This window comes from Suricata suricatta, chromosome 2 (assembly GCF_006229205.1).
Source record: "Suricata suricatta isolate VVHF042 chromosome 2, meerkat_22Aug2017_6uvM2_HiC, whole genome shotgun sequence".
Classification (NCBI taxonomy): Eukaryota; Metazoa; Chordata; class Mammalia; order Carnivora; family Herpestidae; genus Suricata; species Suricata suricatta.
The window spans coordinates 40,387,614-40,413,820 of record NC_043701.1 but is presented as its reverse complement, the minus strand read 5'-3'; the positions used below and the strand labels follow the sequence as shown (position 1 = coordinate 40,413,820).

Sequence of the window (26,207 nt, the reverse complement as noted above, 5' to 3'; positions counted from 1 at the left end):
ATATTGTAGTATAGAGGTGGAATTTAAGGAAAGGTATTAAGCAGGCTGTGTTGTAGCTTATGAACAAGTAATAAATTGTATCATTTATCTTGAATGTATCATAGATAAGCTGCTATATAACGATTGCCACTTCAGATAGCTGTGAAATTAGGTGATGAACTAGTTGTTACTTAACCTTCTAATTTCTGTATAAGTCTAATTACATGAAACAGAAGTTGGTGTTTTGATTTTTTACTTTGCTTTTCTGTTTGGAGTGTCATTGTAACTACTGTATTGTAAATGATGGAAAATAATTGCATATGTTAAAAAATATGAAACTTTATAAAGTAAAAAAAAATAAAATTTCAAAAATAAATAAATAAATAAATAAATAAATAAAAAGATTTAAAAAAAATTTTACTAAGGTTTTGATTTTAATTCCAGTAGAGTTAACATACAGGGTTATATCAGTTTCAGGTGTGCAATATAGTGATAGTGATTCAGCAATTCTGTATATTGCTTACTGATTTTGAACCTGACCTTATGCCCTTTCCTCTTTTGGTGGCTATGAAGCTGTGGCACACACTCTTGTCCTTCAGCTCTATCTCTCCCCTTCATTTTAATAGAAGCTTCAGGAGGATGTGACAATGTCACATGGATGATGCTCTACCCAGCTTCCCTTACAGCTGCAGTTGGTCACCTCACTAATTTCTGGACCATTAGATAAAAGTAGAGGCATCCAATTCCTGGGAATATTTCTTAAGAAACATTTGGCAGGTGACCTTTGCTCCTTCTTTATCCTCCTTCTCCATGTGGCTACCCAGGACAGGCATGCTACCATCTTGGACAATGGGGGTATCTTCTACATGGGGGAGGCAGAAGGGAGAGCTGCAAGAACCCTGGATAATTGAGAACCAGTGGAGTAGAGCTCTCATACTAGAACTGGACTCCACATCTCTGAAACTTTACATGTGAGAGAAATAAACTAAAATATTATTTTTTAACCACCCTTATATTGAGTTTCTCTGTTACTTGTAGCTAAATCTAATATCAGTGGACACAGAGTTTGGAGACAACTTTGCTACCAGTATTAGCTTATACCTGCACATATTTTAAATCATTTTCTTGGCTTCTCTTTGTCCCATCTTCGATTTTCTATCTTCTCTTGCCAAGCTTTAATTTAATTTAAGTGTAATTTAGTGTTATATTCTTTATACTTTTATAGGCTTCCTTAAAATACTTTTTGAAACATGAACAGGTATAGACTAATGAATGATAATTAAACTCAGAAGTATTTGATTCCTCCTCAAATGCTTGTGTCTTTTCTTCATTACAATAACTTCATATCTCTCAACCTTACATAAATCATCATTTATTTTTAAGCGCTATGTGAGTCTCACTTATTGTGTTACAGTGCTTGCCAGCTGCCTCAGTGTTTCGGAAAGGTAAACACGTATCAGGCTGGGCACTTGGGATGCACGGAAGGAATATTCTTTTTGAAGCCTGAGAAAACTAATGAAAACATTTTTTGTTGAAAGAGCAAGATGTCTGAGCAATATTTTAAGCATGGGGTTTTTACTTCGTGGTAGAATTTTGAGGCAAACGGTTTATTTTATTTTTAAAAATCAAAGCGAGTCATGCACATAACCTTAAAAAGTCAAATTTATTTTTACTTGGGTGATGTTTAATGAGCTGCACTACGTTCCAGGGACTGTCCTTGGCACCTGGGTCATACTGGTATGTGAAGAAGATGAAGACCACTGCCCCTGTATTGTTGAAATTCTATCAGGAAAAAAGCACTAAGCGTCCTGAAAGAACAAATTAGAGAGGATGCTAGAAGGCGGTGAATGCTATGAAAAAAAAAGAGGCAGGGGGAATAGGGTTAGTGTGGTCTGAGCCAGCCTCACTGAAATGGTGAATGTAAGCAAAGACAGTTAAACTATTTATGTCTATAAAGCTTATAGCGATGGACAGCAATCCCACGCTCCCCTAGCCTCCCCATTTCTCCATTCCCAGAGGCTACTAATTTCAGACTTAACTGACTCGTTGGGTATTTTCTTTCTTATCTCTAAATAACATACTTTCAAGTCCACTTCTTGATTTGTACTCTATCTACTTCCCATCATGGAAAAGAGGGTTTAGCTATTCACAATTTATGTATGATTGCTTTCTCTTCCCTTCTAAATTCTTTTATTTCCCTGGAGTTCATAGCTGCCTTTTGTTTGTTTGCCTAATTTTCTAAGTTTTTATCATCAATTTATCCTAGAGTTTTTTTTTTTTTACAGTTGTTTGATCCCCTTTCAATATGTTCTATTGGATAGCTTATTCATTTTGTCTTGCAGAAATCTCTCCTGAAACTTCTTGACCTGCTTACTCGGGACTGGCTGCCCTTTTGCCCTGCTGCTCAGTAGATATCCTGAGAGTCCCCATCTCCATCATCCTGGAGATTGTCTTCACCTCTTCCTGGTTTAGTAGATCTGTTTTTCTAGAAGACCACATTTTTATTGTTTCTGATGGAGAATATTTTTAAGTAACTTTTGAAGGATGTGAGGAAAGTAACTCAGAAACAGCTTACACCATAAGTATAAACATAAATAAGTTAAAAAAAAACATGTATAAGGTTAATAAGACTTGTTGGGGGGAAAACTTCAAGTAAGAAGTAGCAGAGTTCACTTGGTTTCTGAACTCTCATTATCTTAGAGAAAGGTCTTTTAAATTTTTTTACTTTTTTTTTTTTTGAGAGAGAGAGAAACAGAGTGTGATTGGGGGAGGGGCAGACAGAGAGACAGAGACACAGAATCTGAAGCAGCCTCCAGGCTCTGAGCTGTCAGCACAAACCCCGAAGCAGGGTTTGAACTCACAAACTGCAAGACCATGACTTGAGCTGAAGTTGAACCCTCAAATGGCTGAGCCACCCAGGCACCTCTAAGAAGGCCTTTTAGATAGGACATAGCTAGAATAGACATATCTAGGACAGCCTATTTTTAGGGAAAGATGGTTCTGGTGTTCTGGTCACTATGTAGCAATAATAATAGATTTATGGTATAGGAGATTATTTGTTAAATAGGAGAAGTCCCAAACATGACAAATAATCTTCTTGCTAGGGAATGAATAGGACGAAGGAAATAAACCTTCAAGTCCATCAGTTTGTCTCTCAATGACTGGTGTGGTAGATGAAAGATGGCCTCATTATCTTTGACACCCTTACCCTTAAATCTTATCTGTTATGTGACTTTTTGACCAACAGGGTATGTTAGAAGTGATTCTATGCCAATTATGGCCTGGTTTTTAAGATACCTGGCAACTTTGATCTCCCAAAGTCTTTATTTGCCGTGTAAGAAGCCTGACTATTCTGCTGGAAACCATGTAAAAGATACTACAATGGAAATAACGAAAATGTCCTTCAAAACGTGAATGGGTAAACAAACTGTGGTATATCCAGACAATGGACCGTTATTCAGCAGTAAAAAGAAAAGAGCTATCAAGTCATGAAAAGTCATGGAGGAACCTTAAATGCATATTGCTGAGTGGAAGAAGCCAATATGAAAATGCTACATTCTGTATGATTCCAACTGGATGATACTCTGGAAAAAAGCAAAACCATGAAGACTATAAAAGATAAATGGTTTCCAGGGATTTGGGGAGAGGGAGGAGGGATTAATAAATGGAGCACAGGGGTTTGGGAGGGAGAGGCAGTGATACTGATATATGATACTGTGATTGTGGATACATGCCATTATGCATTTGGCAAAACCCATGGAAGGTTCAACATAAAGAATACACCTTTAAGTAAACGGTAGACTTTAGTTAATGGCAAACCTTAAGAGACTCTTAAATACAGAGAACAAACTGAGGGTGGATGGGAGGTGGGGGAGAGGGGAAAGTGGGTGATGGGCATTGAGGAGGGCACTTGTTGGGATGAGCACTGGGTGTTGCATGGACGAATCTGACAATAAATTATATTTAAAAATATATAAATATTGGCTATTCATTTATCACCAACTAGTGTACTACACTAATGCAAGATGTTGATAATAGGCAAAATTGATGAGATGAAAGAGTATGTAGGAACTCTGTAACTTCTGCTCAATTTTTCTGTATATCTAAAACCGCTCAAAAATTAAAGTCTTTTTTAAAAGACCCTATTCTGGAAAGGAAGCAGGACCCAGCTAAACCCAGTATTCTAACTCTTCTTCTCAAGCATCAGTTATGTGAGTGAAACCATATTGGAACCTTTAACCCAACCACTAGGTAAATACCATCAAGTAACCATGCTCAATATCACATAGAGAGAAAGACCTGGCCATTCATTCTCTTCCTGAATTGCTGATACCCTAAACTGTGAGATGTAATGAAAATGGTTGTTGTTTTAAGCCTCTAAAGTTTGGAATATTTTGTTACACAACAATAGTTAACCAGAACAGATGGCTATAGAATTCTAGGTTAAAATCATTTTCCCTCAGAAATGTGAAGCTATCAGTTCATTGGCTCCCAGCCTCCCAGTGTTGTTGTCTGAAGCTGCTCTGTGCCTCAATCCTTTGAAAGCCTGCAGTAGCATCTGTTCAAGAGTTCTGAAATGTTGTGATGACAGACTTGGGGTGGCTCTATTTGCATTCACAGTGTTAGTCACCGATGGACCTTTTCAACCTGGAAATTCACATCTGTCAGTTCTGAGAGACATTCTTGAATTATTTCATTGATGATTCCTCCTTTCTTTTTTTTCCTCAGAACTCTTAGTATTTGTATATTGGGTCAGCTGAACAGGTCTTCTAATATTCCTAGTTTTTCTGCCCTATTTTCTATCTCTTTGTCTTTCATTCTATTTTCTGGAGGATATCCTCAACTTCATCTTTAATCCTTTTATGAAAACTATCTTGTGCCACTAGCATAACTTCCAATTGATGTTTTTTGTTCTTTGAATATTTCTTTATTTTTAGCATAATGTTCTTGTTACAGAATGAAATATCTTCTGTCATCTTTTTAGAGATACTAATTCTAGTTATTTTTTATAAGTAAGATATTAGAGTCTAAGAAAAATTTTTCTTCTTTAGAAAATAGAGCAATTGTTTATTTTCTTGAAGTTGCTTTTTCTCTTTTTGTGTTGTCTTTCCACAGTCAAGGTTTCCCTCTGATATCCGATGATCCTGGATTGTTTGTTGGCTTATATTAAAAAGTGGACACTGGTCAAAAACTTAAAAGCTGATTGGAAAGTGAACCTCTGGGTGTGGCTTGTTGACGCTGGTTCTTACTGTAGCATGGGCTGGAGGGGACTTTCTTAGGGAAGCCCTACTGTCAGTGTCTGGGGCTTTCCTCCCTGGAATGTGCAGATTCCCTGCACATGGAAGGATTTTTCTGGTCTGCAGCCAGGTTGCCAGCACTCTAGGGCTATGGGTGGCTGGTTCTCTGCATTCAGCATGCATGTGGAGTGGGGTGATCCTCTCCTCACTTATGTCTGGTGTCCCTCAGTCCAGAAGTTTTTGATATTAGCATGTCTGGAGAATAATAAACCTCTAGACTTATACCAGAGTAAGGAGAGGCAGCCGTCCACTTGTGTGAAGTTGGGAAAGAGTCTCAGGATCTAACTGCTTCTTCAGCAATCTTTCACCTGGCCCTTGTTTTTACTCTCACCTCCATTTCTAGAGCTACCAAATATAGCCAATCCCCAAGTCTTCTGGGGACTTTGCAAACCAGGTTGCTTCTCGACATTCCTTCCTACTGGCTTAGGAAGCAGCTTTCTGAGTTGACTAAGTCAGTTACCACTTGTTCTGCTTTCTGGCTTCCAACATTTTGTGGCTGTTGGTTCTTCCTGTTCTCTTTGTCCTTGAGGACAGATTCATTTACTGTCATTTTAGTGGGGATTCTCAAGAGACAGAAGTAAATGCTTTGCTCAATCTGCTATCTTACCCAGAAGGCTGAAATGAATAGTTTATACTCTGAGTCATTTACGCCCTCTGCCTTGACTATTTTATTATATTTTGAAAAAGCAGATGGGAAATGGACATTAGATCTGAGTTCAATACTAAAATAATTTCACGGTCAATAAAGAGGGGTTATTTTCCTTTGGGAAAGTAATTTTTACCAATATTTAGCCATAAATGTATTTTTGATAATTCTAAAAATGAAATTTATGTACCGAGATACTGTTTTGTTCATGACCTGCTCATGGAGAGCAAATAGTGTGGATATTAATATTATAGATACAGTTAGCTGCATCTTTCTTTACAAGAATACAAAATCTTTGCCAACTAGTAAATAGTTTTGTTAACGTTTCTGACCAGAAATAGTATCTAGACTTTGGACATTAAGTTTTTGGTACTAAGCATGAGCAAACATTTCACAAAATCAAAGATACCGTTTTCTTTCATCCCACCTCAAATGCATAGTCTGTCTTATAAATTCTAGGGATTGAATTTCTCATGGAGTGGTCAGGAATCCCAAGGAGACAGAAAAATCAATATGATATTTTGAGAAGCCTATAGCACTATATTTTTGAGATGCTAACAAATTGAGAATGCTTGATAGAAAGGCATCGGTATACAGGTGAATTTGAATTAACAGGAAAAACCAAGGGTCCTGTAAAGTTAAGGGTGATGACCTTTCTGGTTTCGAATCTCTCCTCCTCTTGTTCCTCTATCCCCCTACTTGGACTCAGATTTCTCAGTGTGACCTTATATTTCTCCCTTTGCTCCCAGTTATACATCAAAACCAAGTCCAATGGGCTGGTAGAAGAAGTGATCACATCAGTGCTGTAGTTTGATGGGTGCAGAGAGGACTCTTGAAGGTTCTCTTTCTCCCACCATCCCCAGTGCCCAAGATGCTGGTATCTTCAACGTACAGGGCTGACTTGGAAGCATGCTACATTCAATTCCCACTGTGACCAGCTCTACCTACCCCAGCACCCAAGAAGTACAGACATTTTGTGTGAGGACACACTGGTCCACTTTTGATTTCTAACATCAATATTCAAAATAGGTAGATCTCACATAGAATGTCTACTGGTTGCTTTTCCCAACATGGTTTCAGGTAAAAACACACACAGACATACAAATCACTTTCTCTGAAAGTCTTATCATGGCCCACTACCACCATACCCTTTCACTATGACCAAATGGAAAACAAAATGAAATGAAGAAGAAGACCAAAAATTGAGCCTCAAGTATAATGCAGACAAATGAAAGAAGTTGAATGTAAAGCTGGAAAAAGTCATTAATTTCTATGTTGACTCAAAGCAGAACATACTTGGAGAAAGACAATAGAACAGCCTTCCCAAAAGCTTTAGCAAATCTGAGGTTTGGGGGATAAACCAAGTCTGATACTATGCAAGCAACAGTGATGTATCAAGTCCTGGTAACGTTTCTGAGACTATTCTGACTCTCTGCAGAGCACTGCTAGTTTGGGTATAAGTTCTGACACCCTAATTAAGTTGAGTCATAGAGAATGAGACACACAAAAAAGACTAGGGCATGTAATACTAGGAGCAGAGGCAGTAAGAGATACATGGTAACATCCGCTTGTGAAGGGTTAGGGCAGGGGAGTGGATTAGGATAAAATTGAATAATGTAGAGACTGCACAGGCTTCATCCAGGGACCACTACTGCTGGGACATTTTAAGAAAAGGGTGAATAGTTTTCTTTCTGATGTGAGTGGAAGTCAGACCAGCATGGGTCTGGGGAGATGGATTAAAGAATTCTTAAAATTCCTTCTAGTTCTTTGATATTAGATCCCTGTGTAACCTCTAATTCAGCACATCATGGAACAATGAAGATTTCAGCCTCAGAGAGAGATAAACATGTAGAATATGACTCGTTGTGTATTCAGAGAGACTAGCAATGGGCTAATTATGCAGGGGTGTGTGTGCAGGGGTGAGGTGGGCTATAGAAGAGGTCCTAGAAGTTCAGACATGAAAAGATTAGTCAGACAGCATGATAGATTTTGAATTTGGAGCAGCAAATAATACAGGGAAATAGACTTTGTGGGCATTGTGTTAAATAATTCATGAGCTGCGGTACTCAGACAAGGCTTCTTACCTGTTAAGTTAACCTCCCACTAAGGTTCCTTCCTCTGGCTTTTCTTTGCCTCAGATTTGATTGTAGGCCACTGCATCAACATAAATATTAAACTATGATAAACAGAGATTTAAGGAGTTGATGCTTATAAATGTAAAAATATCATTTGTGATACACAAAAAGATTGTTTTAATAATCTAAACAGCATTTATCAAAGGATGCTGTGAAACACTAGTTTTTTGAAATGTATCTTTCTCATTAAATGCAGAGAGAGAGAGAGAGAGAGAGAGATTCTACATAGTTCTGTGGTCAAATAAGTTTAGGAACTGTTTCAAATTATACCTTGGAGATATACAAATTTGTTTTTGCCTTATTAAAGGCTCTAATAAACCTTATACTGAATAAATGTTTTTCTCCTTATTTAAACAAGCATTTCCAACACTTAGTTGCCCTAAAAATCTTTTTAAAAATATGTATGACATCTTGTGGAACTAGTGTTTCACAAAACAGGGTTTGGAGAATATTGATCAATGATTTCTGTGATCTCTATGTGAGCACTGAGATGGCCTAAAATCTCAGGTTTAGTTGGTTATAGGAATTCTGCTAGAGAAAGTTGGAGGCTGTTCGTTTACTTTGATCAATCTAGGTTGCGAAATTATATTGTTCTGGACAAAACTTCACACTGAGGCTTGACTTACCTATTACGGACCAAATTCACTTGTTAGCAGATCTCTCATTTGTTTTATTCCTTTTATGTGGCTACTTGAAAATTGTTATCTCCAATTTGTTGACTGTGTGGTTATTTTAATACCTTAATGAATTTTGCTATTTTCTTGTGGAACATTTATTATAGAACACACTTAGAAGTCCAAGGGCTTAAGTTACACTGATTTATTTTTACATGCATCACATCATGCAGCTGGTGATTCAATTCATGCTGTTTATATTCCTCTTCCCTTATCCCTAGCGTTTTCCCTGAAATGTTAATTCTTGCAAATCTGATCTGATTTAGGCAATCTGAGAAAATGCAAGGGAAGGAGCTTGTGGATTGTAAAGCACTCTACAAATATAAAGTGATATCATTATGAACGTATTCAGTACTTCTTTTATTGAGTACCTATTATGGTGCCACAATAGGGTCTAGGGCGAGAGAGCAAAGTCAAGCCTGATTCCTGTATTCAAGATGCTCAGCATCTGGGGTGGGGTGGGAGGAGTGAAGAGACAGTTAATAAACTGTTAGGATAAGTGAGGTGACATTGAGATGGAAGGAGCACAATAGAAGCACAGGAGAGAATTGTCCAGTCAGATGGGGGTTGGGCTGAGGAGGCTATCTAAAATGAACTGACCCCTGGGTGGTGAGTGTGGAAACATGACAAAGGGTCACTAGCTAAGGCAAAGGTGAGTGTAAATGCTCATGAAGAGATGCTCAAACTCACTAGTAATCACGCTACATATTATTAGAACAATAAAACATTGTTAGATCACAAAAAATTAAGAAGATGGACAATCTTCAGCACTGGCAAGGATATGGGGAAACACCTATTCTCATAGCTATTTGTGGGGATTACATTGGGATAGCCTTTTTGGAGGGATTATGAAAAATTAAAAATGTAGACATTCAGATCTATCTTTTTTTCTAAAGAAATTGTCGCATGTATGAATAAAGAGAACGGTAGAATGTTCATCATGGCATTGTTGGGTATCACGAGGGTTTGGAATTGACTCTCCATCAGTACGATGCTATGAAATACCACGCAGAATTGTTCAAGAATGGAAAATGCTTCAAGAAGTATTGTTAAATCAAAGCATTAATTTACAGTATATTATGTACTCTTTAATGGCACCTATGGGGAAGTTTTAATGAAATATTTATTTCTTTATGTACTGATTTACACATGTAATCACACAGAAGAAATCTGAACAAAATCACACTAAATTGATAATAGGGCTTTCATTTGGGAAAAGGGGTGAAATTGGAGGAAAGTTTTGGCTTTTTACTATATATATGCCAGTATTTTTTGTAAGATGAAAATATATTCATTATTTGAGTAATTAAATTAAACAGTGAAAATCTAGAAATGAGTGGCATCAAGAGGGAAGTTTTGCGGTGGAGAGATTTGTCAGTACATGGCAGGAAGACGCCTCAGCTAGGAGTCACAGCGCCTACAGGTGGTCCTTCCTGCCCAAAGGGCAGGGCCTCCCTGAGCCTGCGTCCCATCTTTTTTTGCTTTCCTCATCCTTCCTAGCTTCCTTCCTTCATCCACCTTTCTCTCCCTGATGGAACTTCCTCTCACTAACAGCATACTGTAAGATTCATCATCTAAAAATGATTCCCCACCAGCTATCATCCCTTTTCTCTGCTCCCTTTAATGGGGGATTTCTAAAATTTTTATTTATTTTAATGTTTGTTAATAATTAAAATTTTTTAAAAATGTTTATTGATTTTTGAGAGAGAGAGAGCGAGAGAGCGCCTGAGTGGGGGAAGGGCAGAGAACAAGAGAGAAACAGAATCCAAAGCAGGCTCCAGGCACTGAGCAATCAGCACAGAGCCTGATGGTGGGGAGGGGGGAGAGCTCACACTCAGGAACCTTGAGATCATGACTTGAGCTGAAGTTAGGCAGTCCACTGACTGAGCCCCCCAGGCATCCCAAAGGAAATTTATTAAATGAGTTGTTGATGCTCACTTCCTTCGTCACTTCCTGGAAACTAGTCTCTGCAGTCAGGTTTCCATCTCTGCCCACTGAGCCCCCTCTGGCCAGTCTCCCCCGATCACTGCCCTGCACCCCAGTGCTCTTCCTCTGTTCCAGTCCTCCGCTGCCTCTGGCAGCATTTGGCTGAAGGTCACTTCTCCTTTGGAAACATTTTCTTCCCTTGGTCTCTAGGCTGCTGAACCCTTCTGGTTTTCTCTTAACTTTGAGAGCTATTCCTTCCTTTTTTCTACGTTTATTTATTTAGAGAGAGCATGAGTGAGAGAGGGACAGAGAAAGAGTGAGAGAGAGAATCCCAAGCAGGCTCTGCACTGTCAGCATGGACCCCACATGGGGCTCGAACTCATGAACTGTGAGATTATGACTGGAGCTGAAATCAAGAATCCAACCCTTGACTGACTTAGACACCAGGCACCCTGAGGGCTATTCCTTCCTTATCTCCCCTTTCTGAACCTCTAAATATTGGTGCCTCCCAGCTTCTGTCCACAACCACATTGCTTTTTCACACGCACTCTCTGGAACAGAAGTTCTCAGTTTGTTGCTCTCAGAACCATTTTATGCCCTTAAAATTACTGAGGAACCCAGGGAGATTTTCTTTATGTGAGTTATACCTGTCAATATTTGTAGGTTAGAAATTAAAAATTAGAAATTTAAAAGAATACTTAATTCATTTAAAATAATAATAATAATAAACCTATTACATGTTAACCTCAGTAACATATTTTAAAAAAATATATATTTTCCAATCCTTCTTTCAATTAGTGAGAAAAATGGCATTATTTTATACTTTTGCAAATTTCTTTACTGTCTGAATTAACAGAAGATAGCCTGGGTTCTCATATCTGCTTCTTCATTAAATCTGTTGTGATATGTTATTTTGATAGAATTATATGAAGAAAATCTCATCTTCAACATACATGTAATTGGAAAAGGGAAAACATTTTAATATTTTATTAAAATGTTTATTTATATTTATTTTTGAGAGAGAGAGAGAGCACAGTGTGTGCACATGTGCACATGCATGGGAGAAGGGCAGAGAGAGCGAGAAGGAGGATGTGAAGCCGGCTCCAGGCTGACAGCAGAGAGCCTGATGGTCGGACTTGAACTCAGGAACTGCAAGATTGTGACCTGGGCCAAAGTCAGACCCTTAACCAACAGAGCCGCCCAGGGACTTCTACCCTCTACTTTTTTAGATTAAGTATGGATAGCCTTCTTTGATTCTATACCAAAACTTGAGACATGGTATTTTTTAAAAGATTGATTAGTCATCATGTGGAATCTGAATTTATATCAATGAACTTTTTGCACCACGTCACAATAAACTACATTGGTCTATTTTGCACTTTGACTGGATCTTTACTCATGCATGGTTTTATATATCATCTACTGGTCATTTAAAAAATATTGGCTCACTGAGTTATGTGGATATTTTAAATGGTGATACATTTTATGATATGATATTAAAAAATCATACATGTTGCTAGCACTACATATCAGAAAAGTTTTGAGTATTAGGAAGCTGTCAAGTTCAAACAGAAAATACAAGTTTTCAAAAATTCAAAATTTTCTTTGAAAGCTCAAATTTTATGATTAACAATACTGTCAGTTGTTTTCTTTAAAGCTCCTTCATTTCAGATAGAGTATCTGCCACATATCCTATCTGAATAACTATATTTTATTTTCTAGTTCTTTTCAATAAAACCAGTGTTCCATGAAATACTGACTAATTCAGCTCTCAACTCCCTCACAAAAGTGTTTTTTCTCAAGAAAATCATCATGTTTTTGTTATGCAGCACAAGTGCTTTATGCATACCCCCCATTTCATCTGATGAAATTATTGGAAAACCATGGACATACTTTAATAAAATTAATAATTTTTCTGCTAAATAGGTGGACTTTTCAGAGGAAGCTGTCCTCTTTTTAAAAACCAGGGCTGTGTAAAGGTGAAGACCACAGTCACTACAAATACAGTTTGTCGCCACCGCTTTGATTCACGCTCAGATGTCAACAGTTTCACCCACTATCGCTTTTGCACCATCAGTGCAAAAGGCAAACACTGCCTACACAGTGCAAAAGGCAAATACTGTTTTGATACTGTTCTGAAAATAATTTTTCCCTATGAATTCCCTGAAAAAGTCTGAGAAACCCACCTCCCAGCAGTCCACAGGCCGCACTTAGAGAATGTGATGTAGACTGCATTTCACTCCAGTCAGCCTCACATAACTTCAAATGATCACCTCTCTGGCTAATTATTTGTTTTGCAAAGTATAATTAAAAGATGGCTAATCATTTGCACTTACATCACATGTAATTTTTGAATAATGGATTTAATAAGGTTATTAAGCCCATTAATGTTTAGTAGTTACATGTCTTTTTTTAAAACATGAAATTAGGTTAGCAAATCTTAGCTGCAAATCCCTTCTCTCCAATTTTCTGTTTTTAACACCCCAAGTGACTTGGTTTGGAATTATACGCTGCTTTTCAAAATTGTCCTCTCATATAACGTCTATTGGGTTGGAGAGAATAGATAACCTTTAACACTCAGATTCTAGGACACCTCTCATCAAAGATGTGTGTTTAAATGTCCTTGAATAGCATTACTGTGCCATTTTTCACAGTAGCTTTGTCTATTTCTTTCTAAGTGTGTACTATGTTTCTGGCCCTAAATAGCAAGTCTAAGCCAGAGGAAGAGGGAGCAACATTTGTTCTACAAAATTCCATGTAGTTTGCACCCACTTATGTTGACCTACTGATCTCACTCTTCTCTCTCCAGCTTGATATGGTAACTTTGGTAATTGCTTTTGGTTCCTTTGGCTTTCTGATTGCTGCCCTGTTTTTCTTCCCTCTGCTCTCCAGCTTTGAAGGACTTCTCCACCAGGTAGCCCTGGCCTGCAGAGCTCCACTGACTAGACCATCTTCTGGACCACTTCCAGAAGGGGATTTGGGCACCATAGATGCTCAGGCCAGATGTGGTTTGGTTCAGGTGGCTATGTTTATTAAGGGTTTGGAGTTATTGGTTTCCCTTTCTGAGGTTTGCTTGGAAGAAATAGTACCCATAAAGGACAATTATTGAGTGCCACTTAAACCAGTAGCTGGTCAAGCACCCAGTATCACAGTGCAGGGCTTACAAGGCAGAGGCTCAAACTTGAAGGCACAGCAACCCCGGCCTTAGCAAAACATGATTCCTAGAAAGTTTCAGGCTTTGACACATAAAAATTAGCCAGGTCTTATCTGAAGGCACAGCCAGTTAAGGGGTGGAGAAAAGCATATTTGGTGGGGAGAAGCATAAGCATATTTTTCCCAACAGCTTCTTCCAATGCTTCTAAACCAAACAGCATCAGGAGGTAGGATGTGGACTTTAATAATACATGGCCCTAAAGCCACTACATTTGAATAATGGGGAGAAACTTCAGAGATCGCTAGGTGCAACTCAACTTTAACATATAAATGAGGTCCAGGACTGCTGTCTGTTCCACTGAAGGCCATACAGAACCAGAATCCTTGTATCTGGAAAGATCGTCTTCCTCCTATTCTACCACACCAACTCTCAGGGCTCTGGAATTTTAGATACTGCTTTAACTAGAAGTCTTTCCTTCCTGAGTTTTGGTATTGTTTCCCATACTTCCATATGTGTTACTTGGCCTTGTATTCTTTAACTTAAATAGGATTTTTCTCTTACATTAATTGCTTTTGAACATGATCTGAACATGAAGTACTATTTTTAATTTTAAAAAATATCCTTTTCTTCTCACAAGTATGGTTCCCACCACTAATGCTGGCTATTGCTGGGCTCCCAGCTCCTGTGCTACCAGCCTTATAGGGTGGGTTTTGTTTTTGTTTTGTTTTTTGTCTTTCAACCACTCAATTGCTTTCAGAATCACATTGGGAAAACAAAATAAAATGCATGGTTTTAAATGAATTACTTTTTGAATTTTCTCGAGCCTAAGAGTCAAGAAAACAGATTTTTGTTAATGTCGAATCAACTGAAGGATGTAAAGATTTGTAAAAGTAAGGGGTTGTGTTTGTCTTTTAATGTATGGATGTAATTTCAATTAGTTACATTCACCTCATAAAAAAGATTTTGAGGGAGAAAGGTATGTTGGAAAAAGTAAAGGAAAGCAACCATTTTCTCTCCCAAACTGCATCCTTTTTCTTTCTTTTTTTAAAGTTTATTTCTTTATTTTGAGAGAGACAAAGACAGTGCAAACAGAAGACGGGCAGAGAGAGATGGACAGCCAGTGCAGAGCCAGATGTGGGGCTCAAACTCATGAAACTGTGAGATCATGACCCCAGCTGAAACCAAGAGTTGGACACTCAACCGACTGAGCCACCAAGACACCATGCATCTTTTTGCTTTCAAGGGTACATTTTCTAAAGAACATTGTTAATACACAAAGCATGAGGCTGATCACAGATTATAGGAAGCACTATCTACAGATCCAGTTGGACAGAGAAATCCATAAATTCTATCCCGTGTTGATAAGCATTTGGACTCAGAAGGATATTTGCTTAAAATGCTCATGGAAGCTACTCACATTGCTCACACATGTTGCTTTCTGGGTCAATATTCTTTTCATTCCCCTGATTCCAGCAGAAGAGGATCTTCATCATACACTAATCTCTCTAATATTTTTTACATACTTTATAAATCTTTGTTCTTTTAAGGAGATTGGCCTAGCCTAGACTATCTGCAGAATATAATTTGCATGAGATTATAGAGATGATTAAACAGGAACTACTGCTGGGTGGGATTTCTTGAATGGTGACACACAGGACTATCATGCTGCTATGTGTCTGCTTAATAGCAGTATCCACTGCAGCTCATATTTCAGACAGAGAATTTCCTTTTCCTTCAAAAGGAACTGAATATATTTCCCCCCATTATAGCTGGGTGGCAAAGAGCAAGGGTATAGTACACACAAACAGGTGGTGAAAAGAGCACTTGGAGAGAGACAACGAGATAGCATAGGGCCCCCCAAAAACACATAGAGAGAAAAGCTCTTGCAAGGTATGTGAATCGACAGACCCCAGCTATACTGTGCACCTCCTTAGAAACACAATAGATAAGGACAATACTCAGAGTCAATGATGAGTAAGTTGCAGAAGCAGACTGAGGTTTTATAAATGGCAACACAGAGCCTAATACAAGAAGGTGCTAAATCAGCACCAACTAGCTCAGGATGCGGATGACTTTCACCTAACACACACCTAGACAGTCACTTCCTTTGTGAGATGGTGTTAGAAAGTCTCTGCACAGCCCTTATAAGGATTTTAAACCACCAGTGTCTGAAGATTGTCAACTCTCCTCTTCCTCTCTCCCACTGCCTTTCTCCTACAAAGATCCATCTGAAACTGAGCTCTTACAGAATGGTGGTGGATGTGACTATGGGACTGGAGGGCTAGTGGGATTTCACACCGAGAAGGGAGCAAACCCCGAGTCTGAGGACAGAAGAGACACAGAAGGGAAGAAGGATGTTGGCTCCCCCCATCACCCCCTCACTAAAATCTAAAAACAACTGAACAGTCTGCTTGGGAGCAGGAGCTATTTTGGGGCAGAGTTTTTGGGGAAATTAGATGTAGGAGATGTGGGGCAACTGTTGGTGAGTGTGAGCTATAAGTGGAAGAAATGAGGAGACAGGTTTTCGCTTCAACTGGGCCCTGCTGAGTGGATTCTACTTTCATTCTTTGATGACTCCAAGGAAGATTTAAACTACTTGGCAATTGTTTTAAACATCAGACCGATATTTCTTCAATGGCAACCTTTTGAAGCTTTAGGATTCAACATAATGTTAAACTTCTACTAAAAGTATGATAAACTATATCCCATTTCTCTTTCATAATATATTCCTTTGTTGTTGTCATAAAGCCTTAATTTAGAGAGATCTCCAAGTGTTTTTATACTGGATTGGTGGTGGCCAGTTAAATTTTATTTTCTCTAGCAGTGCTATTGCTGGGTCATAGGGGAGTTCTACTGACAGATTTTTGAAGAACCTCCACACTGTTTTCCAGAGCGGCTGCACCAGAAATGCTGATGCCTAGGAGCACATGTACCCCAATGTTCATAGCAGCACTGTCAACAATAGCCAAATCACAGAAAGAGCCTAAATGTCCATCACCTGATGAATGGATCAAGAAGATGTGGTGTGTATATATATATATATATATATACACATACAATGGAGTACTACATGGCAATGAGAAAGAATGAAATCTGGCCATTTGTAGCAAAGTGGATGGACCTCGAGGGTGTCATGCTAAGTGAAATAAGTCAGGCAGAGAAGGACAGATACCATATGTTTGCACTCATAGGTCTAACAGGAGAACAGGAGAAACCTAATGGAGGACCATGGAGAGGGGAAGAGGGAAAAAGAGTTGGGGAGAGAGAGGGATGCAAAACTTGAGGGACTATTGAATACTAGAAAACAAACCAAGGGTTCAAGGGGGAGGGGAAGGGGGAAAAGAGGTGGTGGTAATGGAGGTGGGCACTTGTGGGGAAGAGCCTTGGGTGTTGTATGAAAACCAATTTGACAATAAACTATTTAAAAATTTTTTATTATCTCAATTTCAGTGTTGACAGTGAGGAGATAAACAAGAGTCTTTCTTCCAGAAAGCTGCTTCAGCTTGGCTAGCTCTAGATGTGTTCCAGGTGACAAAAACCATAACAAGTGCAGCTGAAAGAGAGGCTGAGGCTGTGTTCCGGGGGCCCCAGACTGCTGGGAGTATGGGGCCTATAGGAAAGGAGCCCCTGATCAACCTCTGAAACAATGCATGCCACGTCTCCCCATGGAGAGGGCTTCTTTGATTCTTAGTCATTTCTCCATCCCATAGCTATGCTCTCAAAGTGACAAAGACTACAGAGAGCAACATTTTTGCAGTTAGAATGCAAAAAAAAAAAAAAAAAGCATAAAGGTTGGGCACTGGAGACCGGGAGGACGCCTGCTCACCAAATTACTTTCTGGTACAATGTGACACAAGGTTCCATGGTGACAGATCCCACCATTTCATAGTCATGTGGAGCCCTGATCAAGTTTCTTAACCTGTCTACATAACCCTTAGATTCCTCAACTGCAAACTCAGAAATTAATGCTACCTTCCTCACAACACGATGAAATGAGAAAAATCTCTACATAACGCTCAGGGTAGTGATTTGTATACAGTGAATGTCTCATGAAGGTTACTTCTTGCTTTCTCTATCACTGATATTGTTAGTATTGTTACACTAACCTAATTTTTCATGTGATTAAACTTGAAAACCTACACCTAAACTTGAAAATGCATCCCCTTTGCTTTCCCTATATTCATAGATGATTCCTACTTACTTATGAATGCCCTTTCCTGAAGGTTGGTTACCATTTCCTGTTTCTTCTCTACCTCTTTCATTACACCAATCTTGTAAATCCTTTACAGTTTGGGCTCTTGGCCTAAGACTCCAAAAGAAAGAGTCCGTTGATTAATTCTATCAATTATTTCTTCTGTAGCTCTGTGTTGAGAGTTGTCTTTAGGCACATCTTTCTTGTATTATCATTATTTGTACATTTGTCTAATCCACCCTACTTTATTTTAATTGGCTGTAGAGACAGGTCAAACCCTACTTACCTTTGAAACATCTACAGCATATATTCCTGATTGGGTAGTAAGTATTTAATAAATATTCTTAGATGAGTGTGTAAAGACAAGGTAATAATTGAATAAATTATTTATGATATATAATGTCCTCCATTAAATAAAAAATATGGGGTGCTAACCTATGAATGGCTGTCTTCAGGCTCTGAGTCAACACCCAATCACACACAGCATATTGGGTTTGTGTGTCACTCACATTTGCCATACATTGTCTCTACCTTTAAATCCAGAGCATTGAAGCAAAGGGGATTCCAGAACCATGAGACCTGCCTATTAATTTTAGTCATTACCCTTATAAATATTAATTTCTGAGAGTAAATAATCAAATAATCTTCCTTGTCCCTTGAATGAGAAAAATTCAGTCATGTATTTATGTTTATCCATTAGAGGTCAGCTCTAGAGTCCCTACAATGGGAAAATTCCCTCCTTGCAAGCACTGATAAAATTCAATTTGCATTACATCCCCCTGCATAGTAGATTCTATGTCAGTGGTGGGTTTCTTGTATGTACTCATGTTCTAGAAGCAATTCCTAATAATTCTCATTTCGACATCTTGGGAGCAAGCTTTATCTCTTGTTCTTTCCTTACATAGATAGGTTGAAATGTTTAAAGGTACTCAAACATACGTACCCACTAGTGGAGTCCAGAAAACCAGTAACACCAGAGATTTGGGGCCAATTGAGCTCATTGGTAAGAGCTGTTGGTAAATTGATGAAGGATTTCTAAAAAAAAAATAAAGTGGTGATTATAAAAATGGTCATTTGTTTTTTACAAGGAGCAAGATTATCCGTTGCCTAGGCGTCGTTCTCTGCCTTTCTCTTTTTCTTAACCTCTTTAAGGGACTTTAGTATATAAAGCATGTGCCTCTCTATCATCAGAGACTTCACAAAGAATAGCATCACTCATGAACTGGCTTCCTTCCATTCAGCTTCTGTGAATGATGCGAAATGCGTGGCAGCTAATACTCATCCCTCATTTGAAAGGGATGCTTCAATAGATGGGTGAACGTTCCACTCTTAGATCTTGCTAAGATTTTCTCCATATTTATTTTAGATATTCAGGAAATCAACTGCCTGAACAGTAATAATACCCAAGCCCTCAGCAAAAATGCCTTCCCTGAGTTCAAAGCTATGCCCTCCGTCAATAAGATAGTGTCTCCTGACCTCCTTGGGACCTTTGAGAATCCAATTTTGGTTTCTTTCCTCACAAAGATGCACATATATTCAACACGGCCTATAATTTCAAGGGGTTCAGAGATCCCCTGCATCTCTTGCACAGTCTCCAGTTCAAGAACTCCTGACACAGAGTGTTGACAAAACCAGGAATCATTTGAGCCATGTTTCTATGGTTTGTGCCAAATCACAGAGGAAAAATGTTGCCACCTATGTCTTATTATTATTCCTTTTATAAAAGCCCTTTGGGATAAACCTCTACACTGGTGTAATTTTTAAGAAAAGCTTATCTAGTCTGATATGTTCCGAATAGGGTGGCCACATGTAGCAAATAAAAATAGAGGCTGCCTAGTTAAATTTGAGTTTCAATACACAAAATGTATGGGGTGCCTGGGTGGTATAGCTGGTTAAGCATCTGCCTTGGGTTCAGTTCATGATCTTGCTGTTCATGGTTGTGGGCCCTGTGTAGGGCTCTCTGCTGACAGCTCCAAGCCTGGAGCCTGTTTTGGATTCTCTCTCTCTCTCTCTCTCTCCTCTCTCCAATAGACTTTAAAAAACACAAAATGTGGCGTCTACACACAATGGAATATCATTCATCCTTTAAGAAGAAGGAGCATCTGACCAATGCTACAACATGGGTGAAACTTAAGGACACCACACTAAGTGAAGTAAACCAGTTCTATATAAAGATAAATACTTAATAATTCCACGATACAAGGCATTTAGAGCTGTCAAATTCATTGACACAGAAAGCAGAAAGTGGTTGCCGGGGCTAGGAGTGGGTGTGGAGTGAGGAGGTGCTGTTTCATGGGTATAGAGCTGTAGCTTTGCAAGATGAAAAGGGTCGGAGACTGTTTGCACAGCAATGTAATAGACTTAACACTACTGAACTGTACACTTAAATTTTATGATAAATTTTGTTATGAGTATTTTACCATAGTTTTAAAAAATGAATATACAAAAGATTAAATTTCAGGTAAACAAAGAATGATTTTTGGCATAAGTGTGTCCTGTGCAATGTTTGGAACATATTTATACCTAAAAAGTTGTTTGTTATGCATCTGAAGTTCACATGTAACTGGGTCTCCGGTGTTTTACCAGGGAATCCTCGTTTGGATACACACTCTTGAAAGCCAACGTTCCCTTTTTGCCCTGGCTGACAGGAAGCCATTTCTCTCAGGTACATAGTGGCGTCTCCTCCATGTGCCCTTGGGCTTCTCAACATTGAAAACCTATGCCTCCTTTAGATACATGTGAAAACCTGGAGTCCTCCTTTAATGTTCATTTTAAAGTGAAAAATAAACTAAGGGTACTGTCTAAAGGCAAATCCTCTTAAAGCAATCATAGCACGGAATACAACTTTTAAAATTGCATGTGGCCCTTCCCCTGCTTGCTTCCTTACTTATGATGGTCCTTATTCTGTCTCCTAAATGTGGAGGCTGTGAGGGAAGGAAAAGCTACACTTCTGTCTCATTAACTACTTGAAAACGTATCATTATTGCTTTTTCTGATTACAAAGTAGTACATATTTGTTATAGAATTCACATATATAATAATTTACAATATAGAAATTAAATTCTTTCACTTCCCCTCAAAAGATAACCACTATGAAGTAAACACTGTTAACACCTTGTGAGCTACATATTTATATCTAAATCTGTATCTAGATCTTTCTATATCCATGTCCTTATCTATATCATCTACATCTATCTATAGACGAACATTATATATGTGTTCAGAATAGGGCTACCAGTGGTTATGAATCCACCATCATTCTTTAAACTTGGAAAAACTCAAAACTCACGTAATCTTCCTAGTGTCAGAGTGTGATGGTTCCCACCATCATACAGAGAATGAGTGCTCAAAATAAAATAAAATTTAAATTTCTCAACTGTGGACTGAAATGGGTTGAGTTGTGTCCTCCAAAAAGACATGTGAAAGGCCTAGCCCTCAACACTTCAGAATGTGACCTTATTTGTAATAAGGCCATTGCAGATGAAGTCATACTGAAATAGGATGTGTCACTAATGCACTATGACTGGGCTCTTTACAAGCAGAGGAAGAAGAGACATAGGGGCAAGACCATGTAATGATGGAGGCAGAAACTGGAGTCAAAGAACAAGTCAAGGGACACCAAGGATCCCCAGTGGTCTCTGGAGGCTAGAAGAGAGGCACGGAACAGATTCTTTCTCAGATCTGTCAGAGGAAAACATCCTGCTGACATCGTGATCTCAGATTTTCAGCCTCCAGAACTGTGTGAACAATGTTTTTAAGCCCTTCAGTGTGTAATAATTTGTTGCAGTGGTCCCAGGAAACTATGGCATGGTCTGAACTGGACAATTTACTTGTAGTTCTTACCATTTTTATTCAGAGGTCCAAGATACAAACCTTCTAGTATGTTCATTACCTTCTCAAAATAAGTCATGTAACAAACAAATAAGTTTGCGTATAGCAGTTGTCCTGTGGTGCCTTGCCCTGTTTTCCATGGCTCTGGGAGCTTCTCCTTCCACATGTCAATCCCAAGGGCCCCATCCTCATTCTTATCCCAAGTGTGGTTTCCAGCACAGCGGGGGCTGGAAGTGGAAGACAGGTGACTGGGAAGGATGGCTTCTTCAGATTGACTACGTAATTTAGCAACAAAATAATGTATATCATTAATAATTATAATAAATATGTATTAAGTAAATAATAATAATAATAATGTATCAATTATGATTTATCTCCAGCAAAGGAACAGAAACAAGGTGAGGGAAAGGAGGATGCTAATGAGTCTCAAAGCACCATGCAGCGGTCCCAATGACTGGCGCTTTGTCACCCCTTAGCAGGAGGCACCCGCCACTTTCTGCTCAAAACTCCACCATTATTGTGAGTCAGATACTCTCTGATTTGGTTTCTGTTCCTCGTGCCACTATAAATCAAATGTCTTCTCTGTTTTTTTAATCTATTTTTCCCTAGGTCCTTCTGTTTACAATGTGTGTTTGCTGTAGGATTTGAGAATATTCAATTCTTCCAGAGAAGACAAGAAAAGTAAACAGAATGGATGAAACTCATAAGATGTGTTCGGTGGAGATAATGAATAAGCAGGTGGCTTGTGAGACGTAGACAGAATTCATGAGCGTGTTAAGTTAGTAGCCTGTAGAGCATACTGAGAGTGACAAGAACAATACAACACTGCCCAATACCACTCTCTCTCTCTCTCCTTTTTCTCTGTCATCTGCATCATGACAACCCCAGATCTGGGGAACTGGGCACAGAACCAGGCTTCTGATCTGCGGTGGGCCTGCTCTCTCTTTCATAGGCACTTGGACAGGAACCCTGTTGGCAGGGAGGTGTGCCTGATGCTCTCTGCAGCCTGGAGTAGTAATGGAGGGGATGGCAGTTCTTAAGTGTGCCAGCCAAGTAGGGAAAGGCTTTCCTCTAAAAATGCAGAAGCTCTACTTCTGTGTCCAGCTCTACAAAAACAGTGAAACTTCATGGTTTGAATATGACACATTGAAAATGGATTCTATAGTCTACCCAGCTCCATTCTCAGTCAGGGGTGGGTGATAAAGTGTTTATCTTCTAGTAGGGGAAGAGCAGATATTGAGGGAGAGTTAGGGCAGAGGAGAAAATGGCTGCCAGCCTCATCTTGAAGAGCCAAACTAACGCCATGACAGGCTTCAAATAAGCCTCAGAAACTAGAAGGCCTACGTTACTGTTTTCCCAGGAGTGATTCACCAGCGGCAGAAATTAAAAAACGACCCACACCCACCTATTGCCCCAGTGAGCACCACCTTTAGCCCGGGCCAATCATAAGACGCCAGAAAGGTACCTGACATTCCCACTACTTTTTAGGCCCCCTTAGTTTTAAGTTAGCCAATCACACTGTGCCGCACCAACCTCTGCCGATGTGCTGCCCAATCATTTTGTAACCCCAGCCCCTCACTCCACCCTTCACCCCATCCCTCGCCCCTACTGTAATAAAAGTCCTGCTCGACTGGTGATCGGGGCTCTCAGCCCGGATCCGCTGTGTTGGTGAGAGACTGAGCTTAAGCCTGAATAAACGCCCTTTGCTTTTGTATACATGGTTCGGACTCCTTGGTGGTCTTGGTTTTTGGGGACCCCGTAATCTGGGCATAACAATCTTGGGTAGTGGGATCTCTCTGGATCACTCTCTTCAGATCTCAAATGCCTGAGAGAGTCCTGGAGTTCTTGGTGCTCTTGAAAAAAGCCTCAGTCAGTCCTGAAAATATCCTCACCAGGATTTAAGCTGGAGCAGATGGCGCCTGATGCTGAATCACAGCAGGGACCAGGCTGGGTTTCTGTCTCACAGCTGAAGTCCTGGAAAGCCCAGGCAGGTCAGCTGCATAGGTTTGTCTTGGTCACTTGATTAACCTTGAAATAACACACCTTTGTATTTTCCTGGTTTAATGTTTCAGACTTCACTTATGGTGTTATGGCAAAGTTTTACCATTCCCGTCTGTGCAAAGCCAGGAGTCTTCCTTGGTGTCGGTTGTGGTATCTCCAATGGCTGTGGAATATTACTCTCTTTACTTTAACAGGAAGGTTAGGAGGATACAAAGGACAGTGAAGGGAGCAGCTTGACATATAGAAGCCCCACACTGTGTAAAGAATCATGTTTGGACAGATCACGTAGGGTCCCCTTCCAAGTGGATTGTCCCAGGTTTAAGAGGAGTGAAGTTCATTGCCAGATAATAGAAAAGATTTGAGCAGACAAATGGAAGCCTCAATATACTTTTTCTTCCTTAGTAAATTTGGTAGATAAAAATGAGAAGTAATGACCACTAATAGCGAAGGTTTTATAGACCCTAGCAAAAAGAGAATGTTTAAATCATATCACATTAAACACTAAAAGCCTTATTCACGCAACATTATACCCAAGATATTTCAAGCATTTAAGGCAGGAAAGATGCAAATGAAGATCTCCCTCATCAACTCCTGCTTATTCCTCTTGAGCATTCATGTTCTCAGGAAACTTGTCTTAAATGTACCTTAAATGTACATATGTAGAAAGACTTAATATTTACCAAAAAAGCTTTCCCAAATTTGTAAAGAGCATCAGGAACTCAATGAGTGCTAAGTCAACTACTGCATTGCTTCAGAGTTTCTTCTGATTTTATCAATGATGCAAAATGTTTTTTATGTCATAGTTGACATGTATATGCTATTTTTGTGTAATATTTTAACATTACTGTGTGTGTGTGTGTGTATTTCCATGAATTGAGAAAGCCCACTGGTTCTAGTTTTTAATGCATATTTAGTAACTGAAGTAAGGCAGGTTTACAAGGTCTCCCACCATCAGATGGTGACCAGCATCTACACCCACTCAACCCCCACTCAATTTCTGCTTGAGCACCAACCGGCAAGGTGTCTGACTGACTGATATCAGGAGTGACTTGCCTTCTTATGCTAAAAATATGTGAATTGTACCTTGTGAAAAAACTTGTTATAGGAGTTTCTTCTTTTATGATAATAGGAGCAAATGTTACATTTCTTGAGAAAACCTGTTTTTCTTCCCCTCCTCGAGAAAACAGGCTATTGACCCCTGCTCACAAAAGAACTAATTCTTGCTTTTGCTCTGCTAAAAACATTGCCTTGTATTTTAATGCTAAAGATCCTTTCCTTCCCCAGGTGATAAGCATCTAGTTACCTACTTCAATCACTATTGATAAAGGTTATGCATGAGTCTTCCACTAATCTATGTTCTGGGAAATTTTTACATACCAAAGAATTTGTTATCAGAAATCATTGTCTAAGGCAATTGCCACTTCTGTTTTGTACCCCATACATTTTTTAAATAAATAAAGCTGACTCTCGGGTCAGTGCAGAGATGCCTGCCTTGTGAGCAGAAAGAAGCCAAGGCTCACTGGTTCCCTTTCACTGACACCATCCATACTTCAGGGAGTCCTGGACCTGCTGGAGCTGGATTCCGGCATATAAAACTTTGGATTTGGGAATATTTTAAGCCCTAAATTGAACAAGCAACTTACATTTGGGTTTCTTAAAACCATCTTATGTGACAGAAAGAGAATATTGGCATCAACCACAAGTTCATCTGGTTCTGCAATCTTCCAATGATAAAGGGAATATTCTTGTTGCCTTTATTTCACTATTTCAATTTGAGCCCCCTGTAAGCAACCTGCCATGGACAACTGTACAGTGTATTCCCTTCTCTATTACTATTAACTGGGTTAGACCTAGGTTGTTTGTTTTCAAATAATACAAAATCCCTTGGAAGAATCTGTAGCTAACTTCTGTTGGAAAAAGATATGAAAAATATCACCAGTTAAATAAGTTTTTAAAAATTTATTTACCGGAAACTAAACTCTCAAGCAGACAGGTTTTGTTGTTTTACCCAAAGAGGAAAATAGCTCCTAGGTTGGTCTTTTGATAATGGAGCAAGAATCTCAAGGCCTGGGAATCAGAGATTGCTACCTGTTTTGCTGTGGGTCTGGGAGTCTCCCAGCACCTCTTGGTCACCACTATTTCACCAGGTGGCATAGATGAGGCTGTCCTCCTGCTTATATCTTTTTGTGCCCTCCTTTTTAAAAATTTTAGATTTATTTATTTAAATTCAAGTTAGTTAACTATACATTATAGTCTTGGCTTCAGGAGTAGAACCCAGTGATTTATCTCTTACATGTGACACCCAGTGCTTATCCAATGAGTGCCCTCCTTAATGTCCATCACCCACTTAGCCCATCCCCCCCCCCCCCCCC

The 26,207-nt window shown here is 39.2% G+C and overlaps 1 protein-coding gene across 6 annotated transcripts in view; it reads right to left on the bottom strand.

Annotated features, from left to right (window-relative positions):
- The window catches only part of AOAH (acyloxyacyl hydrolase), a 167,654-nt gene that overhangs the window by 47,948 nt on the left and 93,499 nt on the right, over window positions 1–26,207 (bottom strand). For all 6 annotated transcript variants that reach the window (XM_029925011.1, XM_029925004.1, XM_029925019.1 and 3 more), the window contains one exon: window positions 18,947–19,038. In XM_029925011.1, the coding sequence (XP_029780871.1) occupies window positions 18,947–19,038 (92 nt within the window). The remainder of the gene's footprint in view (window positions 1–18,946; window positions 19,039–26,207) is intronic.